Source organism: Melanostigma gelatinosum (assembly GCF_949748355.1).
Source record: "Melanostigma gelatinosum genome assembly, chromosome: 19".
NCBI classification, from domain to species: Eukaryota; Metazoa; Chordata; class Actinopteri; order Perciformes; family Zoarcidae; genus Melanostigma; species Melanostigma gelatinosum.
The window spans coordinates 22,167,882-22,179,827 of record NC_136652.1 but is presented as its reverse complement, the minus strand read 5'-3'; the positions used below and the strand labels follow the sequence as shown (position 1 = coordinate 22,179,827).

The 11,946-nt window shown below is 48.1% G+C and overlaps 1 protein-coding gene across 1 annotated transcript in view; it reads right to left on the bottom strand.

The window, feature by feature from the left end:
* The window catches only part of adgrg6 (adhesion G protein-coupled receptor G6), a 55,318-nt gene that overhangs the window by 15,832 nt on the left and 27,540 nt on the right, over positions 1–11,946 (bottom strand). The window contains exons 7-16 of the mRNA XM_079290897.1: positions 7,612–7,700; positions 6,038–6,090; positions 5,524–5,562; positions 5,282–5,430; positions 5,050–5,161; positions 4,186–4,274; positions 3,576–3,640; positions 3,357–3,493; positions 1,124–1,289; positions 111–257 (exon numbers count right to left, since the gene is read on the bottom strand). Coding sequence (XP_079147023.1) covers positions 111–257; positions 1,124–1,289; positions 3,357–3,493; positions 3,576–3,640; positions 4,186–4,274; positions 5,050–5,161; positions 5,282–5,430; positions 5,524–5,562; positions 6,038–6,090; positions 7,612–7,700 — 1,046 coding nt within the window. The remainder of the gene's footprint in view (positions 1–110; positions 258–1,123; positions 1,290–3,356; positions 3,494–3,575; positions 3,641–4,185; positions 4,275–5,049; positions 5,162–5,281; positions 5,431–5,523; positions 5,563–6,037; positions 6,091–7,611; positions 7,701–11,946) is intronic.

The window sequence follows — 11,946 nt, the reverse complement described above, 5'->3', positions numbered from 1 at the left end:
ACAACCAGACGGTTCATCAACCGTCACTGCTGTTATTCATCCGCGTTCAGCCGTGTTTATTGGTGTTTATTGATGTTTATTGGTGTTTATTGATGTTCATGGATTCTCACCTGGAAAAGGTTCGTGCTGCTGAAGAACATGAAGTTGATTCTGGACAGAGACGATCGGTCTTCTTCAGTCAGCGACACACCGGACAGCAGAGACGCCGGAAGACTCACCTGAGCTAAAGGGTGAGTCCTCTCTGACTGGAAATCAATCTGAGGGGGGGGGGGGGGGGGGGAGAATGTGTTACCTGTGAGTGGGTGTGGAGTTACCTGTCTGTGGGTGGGGTTACCTATGAGTGGGTGGAGTTATCGGTATGTGGGTGGAGTTACCTATGGGTGGGTGGAGATACCTGTGTGTGGGTGGAGTTACCTGTGTGTGGGTGGAGTTACCTGTGTGTGGGTGGAGTTACCTGTGGGTGGGTGGACATACCTGTCTGTGGGTGGAGTTACTTGTGGATGGATGGACATACCTGTGTGTGGGTGGAGTTATGTGTCTGTGGGTGGGGTTACCTGTGTGTGGGTGGGGTTACCTGTGTGTGGGTGGACATGCCTGTGTGTGGGTGGGGTTACCTGTCTGTGGGTGGAGTTACCTGTGTGTGGGTGGGTTTACCTGTCGGTGGGTGGAGTTATGTGTCTGTGGGTGGAGTTACCTGTGTGTGGGTGGGGTTACCTGTCTGTGGGTGGGGTTACCTGTGTGTGGGTGGAGTTATGTGTCTGTGGGTGGAGTTACCTGTGTGTGGGTGGGGTTACCTGTCTGTGGGTGGAGTTACCTGTGTGTGGGTGGGGTTACCTGTGGGTGGGTGGAGTTACCTGTGTGTGGGTGGAGTTACGTGTCTGTGGGTGGGGTTACCTGTGTGTGGGTGGGGTTACTGTGGGTGGGGTTACCTGTGTGTGGGTGGGGTTACTGTGGTGGGGTTACCTGTGGGTGGGTGGAGTTATGTGTCTGTGGGTGGGGTTACCTGCATGTGGGTGGGGTTACCTGTGTGTGGGTGGGGTTATGTGTCTGTGGGTGGGGTTACCTGTGTGTGGGTGGAGTTACCTGTGTGTGGGTGGAGTTACCTGTGTGTGGGTGGGGTTACCTGTGGGTCGGTGGTGTTTGCAGGTATGAAGGCGCTGAAGGACGTCCCGTTGAACACGGAGGTGTTGAGGGTGGAGATCCCCACAGCCAGGTGTCTGGAGGTGATGCTGATGGACGGACCCTCAAACTCGATCTTCTGAACCAACTCATCAACTGTCTTCAGAGCTCTGAGGGGGAGGAGCCAAGACTTTGAGTGAATATAGAGATACAGTGAATCTGAAGAAAAAGTGCAGTAGAGTACAATAGACGACAGTAAAGTAGAGTATACAGTAGATTACAGGAAAGTAGAGGAGAGTATACAGTAGAGTACAGTAGACTAGAGTATACAGTAGAGTACAGTAGAGTATACAGTAGAGTAGAGTACAGTAGAGTATACAGTACAGTAGAGTATACAGTGGACTACAGTATCGTATACAGTAGAGTGGAATATACAGTAGAGTACATTAGACTACAGTAGAGTAGTCTACAGTAGAGTAGAGTATACAGTAGAGTACAGTAGAGTACAGTAGAGTATACAGTAGAGTACAGTAGAGTATACAGTAGAGTAGAGTACAGTAGAGTATACAGTCGAGTATAGTACAGTAGAGTAGAGTATACAGTAGAGTATACAGTAGAGTACAGTAGAGTAGAGTACAGTAGACTAGAGTACAGAAGAGTATACAGTATAGTGGAGTACAGTAGGGTATACAGTAGAGTAGAGTACAGTAGAGTATACAGTAGAGTAGAGTATACAGTAGAGTACAGTACAGTAGAGTATACAGTAGAGTTGAGTACAGAAGAGTATGCAGTAGAGTAGAGTACAGTAGACTAGAGTACAGTAGAGTACATTAGACTACAGTAGAGTAGAGTCTACAGTAGAGTAGAGTACAGTAGAGTATACAGTAGAGTACAGTAGAGTAGAGTATACAGTAGAGTACAGTAGAGTACATAAGAGTATACAGTAGAGTACAGTAGAGTATACAGTAGAGTACAGTACAGTAGAGTATACAGTCGAGTAGAGTACAGTAGAGTAGAGTATACAGTAGAGTACAGTAGAGTATACAGTAGAGTAGAGTACAGTAGATTAGAGTACAGTAGAGTACAGTAGAGTATACAGTGGAGTAGAGTACAGTACAGTAGAGTATACAGTAGAGTACAGTAGAGTATACAGTAGAGTACAGTAGAGTATACAGTAGAGTAGAGTACAGTAGAGTAGAATATACAGTAGAGTACAGTAGAGTATACAGTAGAGTAGAGTACAGTAGAGTATACAGTAGAGTAGAGTATACAGTAGAGTACAGTACAGTAGAGTATACAGTAAAGTTGAGTACAGAAGAGTATGCAGTAGAGTAGAGTATACAGTAGAGTACAGTACAGTAGAGTATACAGTAAAGTTGAGTACAGAAGAGTATGCAGTAGAGTAGAGTACAGTAGATTAGAGTACAGTAGAGTACAGTAGAGTATACAGTGGAGTGGAGTACAGTACAGTAGAGTATACAGTAGAGTACAGTACAGTAGAGTATACAGTAGAGTACAGTACAGTACAGTAGAGTACAGTACAGTAGAGTATACAGTAGAGTACAGTAGAGTACAGTAGAGTAGAGTACAGTAGAGTACAGTAGAGTAGAGTACAGTAGATTAGAGTACAGTAGAGTAGAGTACAGTAGAGTATACAGTGGAGTAGAGTACAGTACAGTAGAGTATACAGTAGAGTACAGTACAGTATACAGTAGAGTAGAGTACAGGAGAGTATACAGTAGAGTACAGTACAGTAGATTATACAGTAGAGTAGAGTAGAGTAGAGTAGATTAGAGTACAGTAGAGTATACAGTAGAGTAGAGTACAGTAGAGTATACAGTAGAGTAGAGTACAGTAGAGTACAGTACAGTAGAGTAGAGTACAGTAGAGTATACAGTAGAGTACAGTACAGTAGAGTACAGTAGAGTAGAGTACAGTAGAGTATACAGTAGAGTAGAGTACAGTAGATTAGAGTACAGTAGAGTAGAGTACAGTAGAGTATACAGTAGAGTAGAGTACAGTAGATTAGAGTACAGTAGAGTAGAGTATACAGTAGAGTACAGTAGAGTATACAGTAGAGTAGAGTACAGTAGAGTACAGTACAGTAGAGTAGAGTACAGTAGAGTATACAGTAGAGTACAGTACAGTAGTACAGTACAGTAGAGTAGATTAGAGTACAGTAGAGTACAGTACAGTAGAGTAGAGTACAGTAGAGTATACAGTAGAGTGCACCGTACTTCTCGGCGGTGGCAGCGAGCGCCGTCTCCGAGCTGCTCATCACGTTGGAGATGATGGTGACGACGGTGGACGCCAGCGTGCTGTTGATCTTCGCCACGTTCACCAGCTGCTTCACCTTCGTCACCACTTTAGCCACCTGAGGAGGAAGAAGAGGAGAAGATGAAGAGTTCAGCAGCGCTCCTCCTCACAGGAAGTCGGTACAGAGAGACTCCTCCCACCTCCTCATCGGACAGCTCGTTGTTGGTGATGACGGCGAGCTGCACCGCCACCTCAGCTGCGTTCTCTGAAGACACAGAAGCACAGAGAGATGATCCAAGTGTAGTTATGATGATCATCATACTTCAACCATGAAAACTATGAACTCATCGTTAATCATATTCTTAGAATCAGTTGCTGGGATGTTTCTTCATTGGACGAATCAAAGTGACGAACATCAGGAACACAAATGAGAGGAAAGACCATTTTATTTTACACTTTGAGAATAAAGTCAAAATTTCAAAGTTTATCAGTAGATGCATTCTCCAAAGTGTGTTTTTTCTGAATATTTCTACTTTATTTTAAATATTTCGTCATTACTCTCAACATACTGTCTTTATTTTCAACGTTTCTAAATAATTCTTAATATTTCATCTTTATTCTCAAACTGCAAACATAAAGAAAGTAAAAAACAAATCTTCCTCCTCCTACCTTCCTCTGGTGTTTCCTGTGATGATATTACTGTATGCATCACTTATTCACTTATTCACGAGTCTTCACTGTGATGCATTTACATATCAACGGCGTTTGAACCTCAGTCGGAGGCTCTGATTGGCTGTCGGCTGAGCGTACCTGCAGACACCTCGATGGCGTCGATGTCGGTGCAGTTGTTGACGTCTGCAGCCGACCAATAGGAGGAGAGGTTGTGAGGACCGATGACACTGAGACAGAGAGAGGAGGAGCAACATGAAAACAAAGATCCAAGGAGGGATTCAAACCCACAACCTCTTTCTCAGTGGTGGAAAGTAACTGAGTACATTTACTCAAGTATTGTACTCAAGTTACTTCCACTTTGTTACTTTCTGCTTCACTCCATCTCAGAGAGAGAGATTGTACTTTTTACTGCACTATTTATTCATCACTTATAGTTACTCCAAACATAAAATACGATATCTTATACTTCTATAATATGACGGAGTACTTCACTCTACCTCGTACTATCTCCACATTGATTCACTTCTACATGAAAATGTTTGTATTCGTGCAACAAACAGAACGACATCATAATCTACAACAATGTAACTGAAAGAAGTTATTCACTTTGACGACTTCAGGTACATGCTGCTGATAATACTTCAGGTACATGCGTGTGTGTGTGTGTGAGTGTGAGTGTGTGAGACAGAGAGAGAGAGAGAGAGAGCGAGAGAGAGTGTGTGTGTGTGTGTGTGTGTGTGTGTGTGTGTGTGTGTGTGTGTGTGTGTGTGTGTGTGTGTGTGTGTGTGTGTGTGTGTGTGTGTGTGTGTGTGTGTGTGTGTGTGTGTGTGTGTGTGTGTGTGTGAGTGTGTGTGTGTGTGTGTGTGAGAGTGTGTGTGTGTGTGTGTGTGTGTGTGTGAGTGTGTGAGTGTGTGTGTGAGTGTGTGTGTGTGTGTGTGTGTGTGTGTGTGTGTGAGAGTGTGTGTGTGAGTGTGTGTGTGAGTGTGTGAGTGTGAGTGTTACCAGGTCCTGGAGGTGCTCTGGTCCTTGTTGGGGAAGCAGGGCAGGTACCGGGTGACGGTGGGTCGGCTCTCAGGCCAGCGGTAGTGGAGCGGATTCTCCTCCGGACAGTTTTCTGTCAGAAGAAGAGAAACAGAAACGATAACGATCAAACAAACCACGAGCATCTGTGAAGATGTCCCCCAAAGAGACAAAGAGATAAGAATGAGACATCTGAGGCCGTGTAGATCCGAACCTATTAAAGAGACATCAGTGGAGGCCTCGTGGACCTGCAGGCCGGCCCCCATGAGCCCCTCGCTGCCCGACAGCCTGGCGGACACGGCAGCTTCACCCAGACTCTCGTTGGTGTTGTAATAATGAACCAGCAGAGCTCGGCACGAGTAGCTGGAGACGAGGGACGGAGAGGAAATGAGCTCCTAGCACACAAACCGAGGAGACGTCTGATAGCATGAAACACGTGAAGAAGAAGTGTTTGACCTGGTCGGGTTTCCTCCGCTCTGTACACCGGACTGCACACTGGAGAGGAACCAGAGGAAGCTCTTAATGTTGTTACACTTTACTGGACAGAGATGAGAACAACATGACCAGAACACATCGACTGTACGAGCTCATCTGACACCTGAACACAGACACGTCCAGCTATCAAACTACAGTCGCGTTACTGCGTCTGTCCTACATGTCATGACTTCATCCTGTTAGACATTTGTGTGAACTTGTCATAGTTTGCATATGAATTCATAAATGATGGCCAAAAACGTTAATTGACCTTTGACCACCCAGTTCTAACCAGTTCATCCTTGAGTCCAAGTGGACATTTGTGCCAAATCGGATCCTTGACATAATGAAACAAGTTCTACTGATGTTATTTATGATATCAGAGGCGCTGCTGTACATATTTAATAAGGAAAGAGTGTTTGACAGGTGTGACGTTGGTGAACACTGTAAAAAGTCTCCTTCCTGTTCCTGTTTGTTGTGATAAACCTTTAGTTACCTGATGGAGTCTACGTAGACTGCATGGGTCCAGTTCTGAAAGGTTTGATTGAGCTGAAAGAAGACAAAACATCAGTCAACCAATGAAACAAGATTATCGTGTTATTGTTCTCGATTTGTTCACAGGAAGTCGGCCCCCCGTCCAGTCCGCTGCATTACAACGTTCACGCTGTTTGTACAAATTACATTGTGCTGTTGGAGGTGTTACGGTAAGAGGACGCTTTATATTGAAATGTTAAACAGCGTGGGACTGTTCCTATCTTGATCTACCCAACAGATACGACATCTTTACGCTGTTGCCCTACATTGTAGCGCTACAATGTTACTTCGTCGCGCCACTTCGTCGCGCCACTTCGTCGCGCCACTTCGTCGCGCCACTTCGTCGCGCCACTTCGTCGCGCCACTTCGTCGCGCCACTTCGTCGCGCCACTTCGTCGCGCCACTTCGTCGCGTTACTTCGTCGCGTTACTTCGTCGCGTTACTTCGTCGCGTTACTTCGTCGCGTTACTTCGTCGCGTTACTTCGTCGCGTTACTTCGTCGCGTTACTTCGCCGCGTTACTTCGTCGCGTTACTTCGTCGCGTTACTTGGTCGCGTTACTTGGTCGCGTTACTTGGTCGCGTTACTTGGTCGCGTTACTTGGTCGCGTTACTTGGTCGCGTTACTTCGTCGCGTTACTTGGTCGCGTTACTTGGTCGCGTTACTTGGTCGCGTTACTTGGTCGCGTTACTTCGTCGCGTTACTTGGTCGCGTTACTTGGTCGCGTTACTTGGTCGCGTTACTTGGTCGCGTTACTTCGCCGCGTTACTTCGTCGCGTTACTTCGTCGCGTTACTTGGTCGCGTTACTTGGTCGCGTTACTTGGTCGCGTTACTTGGTCGCGTTACTTGGTCGCGTTACTTGGTCGCGTTACTTGGTCGCGTTACTTGGTCGCGTTACTTGGTCGCGTTACTTCGTCGCGTTACTTCGTCGCGTTACTTGGTCGCGTTACTTGGTCGCGTTACTTGGTCGCGTTACTTGGTCGCGTTACTTCGTCGCGTTACTTGGTCGCGTTACTTGGTCGCGTTACTTGGTCGCGTTACTTGGTCGCGTTACTTGGTCGCGTTACTTGGTCGCGTTACTTGGTCGCGTTACTTGGTCGCGTTACTTGGTCGCGTTACTTGGTCGCGTTACTTGGTCGCGTTACTTGGTCGCGTTACTTGGTCGCGTTACTTGGTCGCGTTACTTGGTCGCGTTACTTGGTCGCGTTACTTGGTCGCGTTACTTGGTCGCGTTACTTGGTCGCGTTACTTGGTCGCGTTACTTCGTCGCGTTACTTCGTCGCGTTACTTCGTCGCGTTACTTCGTCGCGTTACTTCGTCGCGTTACTTCGTCGCGTTACTTCGTCGCGTTACTTCGTCGCGTTACTTCGTCGCGTTACTTCGTCGCGTTACTTCGTCGCGTTACTTCGTCGCGTTACTTCGTCGCGTTACTTTGTTGCTGTCAGTCCTTCTTTCTGTGTGCATGCGAGTTTCTGAGGTTTTATAAGTGCAATAAAAAGTTTTACCAACTCTGATATACCGTAGAACTCATCTTACCCACAGAGCCACAGCTCGCTCCACTTCAGCGTGGGTCAGCGCCGCGGCCTCGTCATCCACCACAAGAGAAACCCGGTAGAATAAACCTTCTGCAGAAGAAGACGAGAGGACAGAGAGAGACAGAGGACAGAGAGACAGAGAGAGAGAGCGACAGAGAGAGAGAGAGAGGACAGAGAGACAGAGAGAGAGAGCGACAGAGAGAGAGAGAGAGGACAGAGAGAGACAGAGAGAGGACAGAGAGAGAGAGCGAGAGAGAGAGAAAGAGAAAGAGGGAGAGGGAGAGAGAGAGAGGACAGAGAGAGACAGAGAAAGCGGGAGAGAGAGAGAGACAGAGAGACAGAGAGAGAGAGAGAGAGAGACAGACAGAGAGAGGACAGAGAGAGACAGAGAGAGAGAGACAGAGAGAGAGAGAGAGAGACAGATAGAGGAAATAACAGTTCCATTTTAATTTAGCACACTGTTTCACACGTACATCAGAAGTCTTGTTCTGTGACACATAGCAGGAAATGATTGGAGCAACTTGAGTTTTGTAACAATCCAGTTCGAAGTGATGGTGAGGAACGAGGGCGGAACCAGAGATCCGGGACCTGACTGCATCCTTCTGACGTGGATATCTTCTTCTTCTCCCGTTAACATGTAATTTATGTTGTTATTAAAAGTGTCGTTTCTCCAGCAGCAGCCGAACCGTGTGGACTCATTATATCTCTGATTTAAATGAAACAAATCTCATCTCAGGCGTTTTTAGGGCTCTCAGCTCTCCTGCTATGCGTCACGTCGGCCACTAGGTGTCGCTCTGGTATCTATAATCATTAGTTAAAGCTACTGGCCGGTTCAAAGACTTCTTCTACTCCATCAGCTCTGGTGGGAGACTCTGCAAGCTGCACACCTCTCCTGATGTGTGTGCGTGCGTGTGCGTGTGCGTGTGTGTACGTGTGTGTGCGTGTGCGTGCGTGTGTGTGTGTGCGTGTGTGGGTGTGTGCGCGTGCGTGTGTGTACGTGTGTGTGTGTGTGTGTGTGCGTGTGCGTGCGTGTGTGTGTGTGCGTGTGTGGGTGTGTGCGCGTGCGTGTGTGTACGTGTGTGTGTGCGTGTGTGTGTGTGTGTGTGTGTACGTGTGTGTGTGTGTGCGTGTGTGTATACGTGTGTGTGTGTGTGTGTACGTGTGTGTGTGCGTGCGTGTGTGCGTGTGCGTGTGTGGGTGTGGGTGTGCGTGCGTGTGTGTACGTGTGTGTGTGTGTGTGTGTGTGCGTGTGTGGGTGGGTGTGTGTGTGTGTGCGTGCGTGTGTGTACGTGTGTGTGTGCGTGTGTGTGTGTGTGTACGTGTGTGTGTGTGTGTACGTGTGTGTGTGCGTGTACGTGTGTGTGTGTACGCGTGTGTGTGTACGTGTGTGTGTGTGTGTACGTGTGTGTGTGCGTGTACGTGTGTGTGTGTACGTGTGTGTGTGTGTGTGTACGTGTGTGTGTGTGTGTGTGTGTGCGTGTGTGTGGGTGGGTGGGTGTGTGTGTGTGTGCGTGCGTGTGTGTACGTGTGTGTGTGCGTGTGTGTGTGTGTGTACGTGTGTGTGTGTGTGTACGTGTGTGTGTGCGTGTACGTGTGTGTGTGTACGTGTGTGTGTGTGTGTGTGTGTGTGTGCGTGTGTGTGTGTGTGTGTGTGCGTGTGTGTGTGGGTGTGTGTGTGTGTGTGTGTGTGTGTACGTGTGTGTGTGTGTGTGTGTGTACGTGTGTGTGTGTGTGTGTGTACGTGTGTGTGTGTGTGTGTGTGTGTGTACGTGTGATTGTTCTTGTCTGAGAGGACGAGCAGCAGAGCAGCACGTCTCCACCATGAAGCTGGATGGACTTCGATACTCTTGTAACGATGGAGAGATTAAAGAGGAGGAGCAGTAAATAGAGGTGTTGAGGAGAGAAAGGGGAGAAAGTACCAGGCTAAAGACTACGTCTGATTGGACTATAGACTTCATGTAAAGTCCTACAAAGCACCCAGAACCAGGACGGACCAATCACCAGCCTCCGGTCCCCCTTCACCTGATGGACAGCTGTGAACATCCACCACTACGTAGGAACAGAACAGAACTACTGTTGAGACTCTGCTGATGAAAACAGATGTTCAAAAACCCAACCACCTCAACGAGTAACGAGTTCATGTCTTCAGTCTTAAAGTCTTCAACAAAGTCACATTATCAGCCAAACCGATTGCTAACATCCAAAAGGTCTCAACCAGCTTCATATATATTATAATCAAGCATTCATGAACCGAAGTCTGTGGACAGCTGAATAACATGTGGTTTTAAAATGTTCATTGATCTGTTTCTCACCACAACGCTACATGAACGAGGTGGAGGAGGTGTCCGTATACTTCTGGCCATTTATGACGATCTGAAAGTTAACACTTTAGTTTATCTCTCACCTGTTCTGAGTAAATAGACTTTAAGACTGAGTACAAGTCACATGCATGTAATTTGTATGTTTGTTACAGTGCATGCTGCTGTCATTGATGATTGGTGTGTTGATTCTCTACATCTACAGTTCTTTTAATGACTGCATGACATACTGTTCCCCGATGACAGTCCACACAGACATGTAAAATGAAAGCGTTCTTTACATTGGCATGGCAACGCGGGCTCGGCTGCTGAATCCACAGTGGGGGGGGGTCCAGGTGTCGGGCGCACCGTGAACGTTTTGCGGCCGCCACTGATTGCCGACACACTGACTGCTGGAGGGGAGTTCTCTGTGGCTATGAAAGGGTGAGCGCTGAAGCTCCTGGGGGGCGAAGGGGACCGGTGGTCTGGACTCCCGTTCAGGAACACTCCCGAGTGCTGATCCCCGCTGTGATTCGACACACTTGGGTTCAGACTGAGCTCCGCAGCGCTTGAAGTTACACTGAGATGTGGCGTTTGTCGGCTGCCTGGCGTGTCCTCCTGAGATGCTTCCGTAGTTGCATTTTCTAACGGAGGCGTAGCGTTGTTTGGCTTTGTGGCGTTTGTCGAAGGAGAGTCTTTGAGGGTTACAACAGTGGTTGCATTTGACATGGAGACGTGTTTTAAGCCAGCTGTGTTTGCAGCTGTGTTGTCTCTCGCAGGAGGTGGGAGCGCCTCAAACCCAGAAATGAAGCCTTGACCCGAGGAGCCGGTGGGGGGTTTGGAGGCCGGCACAGAGGAGGAAACATCGAGGCCAGCAGTGTGCCGGGGGTTGTGAAGAACTGGAGCAGCAGTGGGTTTTGTTGGTGCTGCAGCAGACGGGCTGGGAGAAGCAGCTTCAACAGGAAATGATTGAGCTTCTGGATTCGGAGCATTTAAAAGAGCGTCACTGACGCTCACCGATGAAGACGCCGGTTCCACAGCAGAGACACGTTCATCTGCTGTGTGTATCTTTGCAACAACATCCGCAGGGTCAAAGAAAGCAGAGAGATGCGACCGTTTTCCAGCTGCAGTGAGATTATCTGAGGCCTCAGACAACAATCGTTGATCACTGACAAACCTGGAAGTGTCTGCTGTTTGTGAGTTGATTGCAACCTCGTCCTCGTCATTCACTTCAGCAGAAACAGAAGGTTTTGAGTGGCTGGATGTTAAACTGTCATCAGGGAGTGTGGAGGCTTTGTGAAGGGGAAGTGATTGGCTGAGTGGGATGAGCTGCTGGACTAACGGATATGTGGTGGATCTGTGGAAGGACTTTAAATGGTTGTCCAAGGGGGTTTGGGTCAATGTGGGCTGGTGGAATCCAACAGTGGGCCAACTGGGCAACAAGGAGGCAATTTCAGCCTCTTCCATGCTGGCAGACTCTGCCATCCAGCCGGGGAGTAAGGAAGAGAGAGAAGGGGCGATGTCAGATGAGAGGGCAAGGGAGGAGACAGGATAGGTGGGAGATAGTTGAAGGAAAGCAGGTGTGTTGGTTGCCGCAAGGGAAAGAGAAGGCAAAGTGGAGGGTGGACGTAGAGGGGGAGTAAGAGCAAAGGACAGGAGGTGGGATGATTGCAGCAGCTGCAGCCCCCCAACGTTAGCATCAGCCTTTTCAGCGCTCTGACTCACGTTTAGTTCCTCACTTGCATCCAAAACCGAGCTCACATCTTGTGACCCAGATGAAGATGTCTGAGCCAAGAGAAGAGGCTCCTCAGCTCGGGGATCAGGGGAGGAAGACAATGCGGTTTCCTCTCCCGACATCCATTCTGTCTCCCTAGCAACGTGCATCACTGTGGCAGCAAGAGCCTCTGAAGAGGAAGTGAGCGACAGGCTGTCAAGGTGATGGGAAAGGGGACTCCAAGTTGAGAGGACGGGATGTGAAGACAAAGAAGAAATGGCAGACGAAGGAGCCGAGTGTAAATATTGCGTTCTATCAATATCTT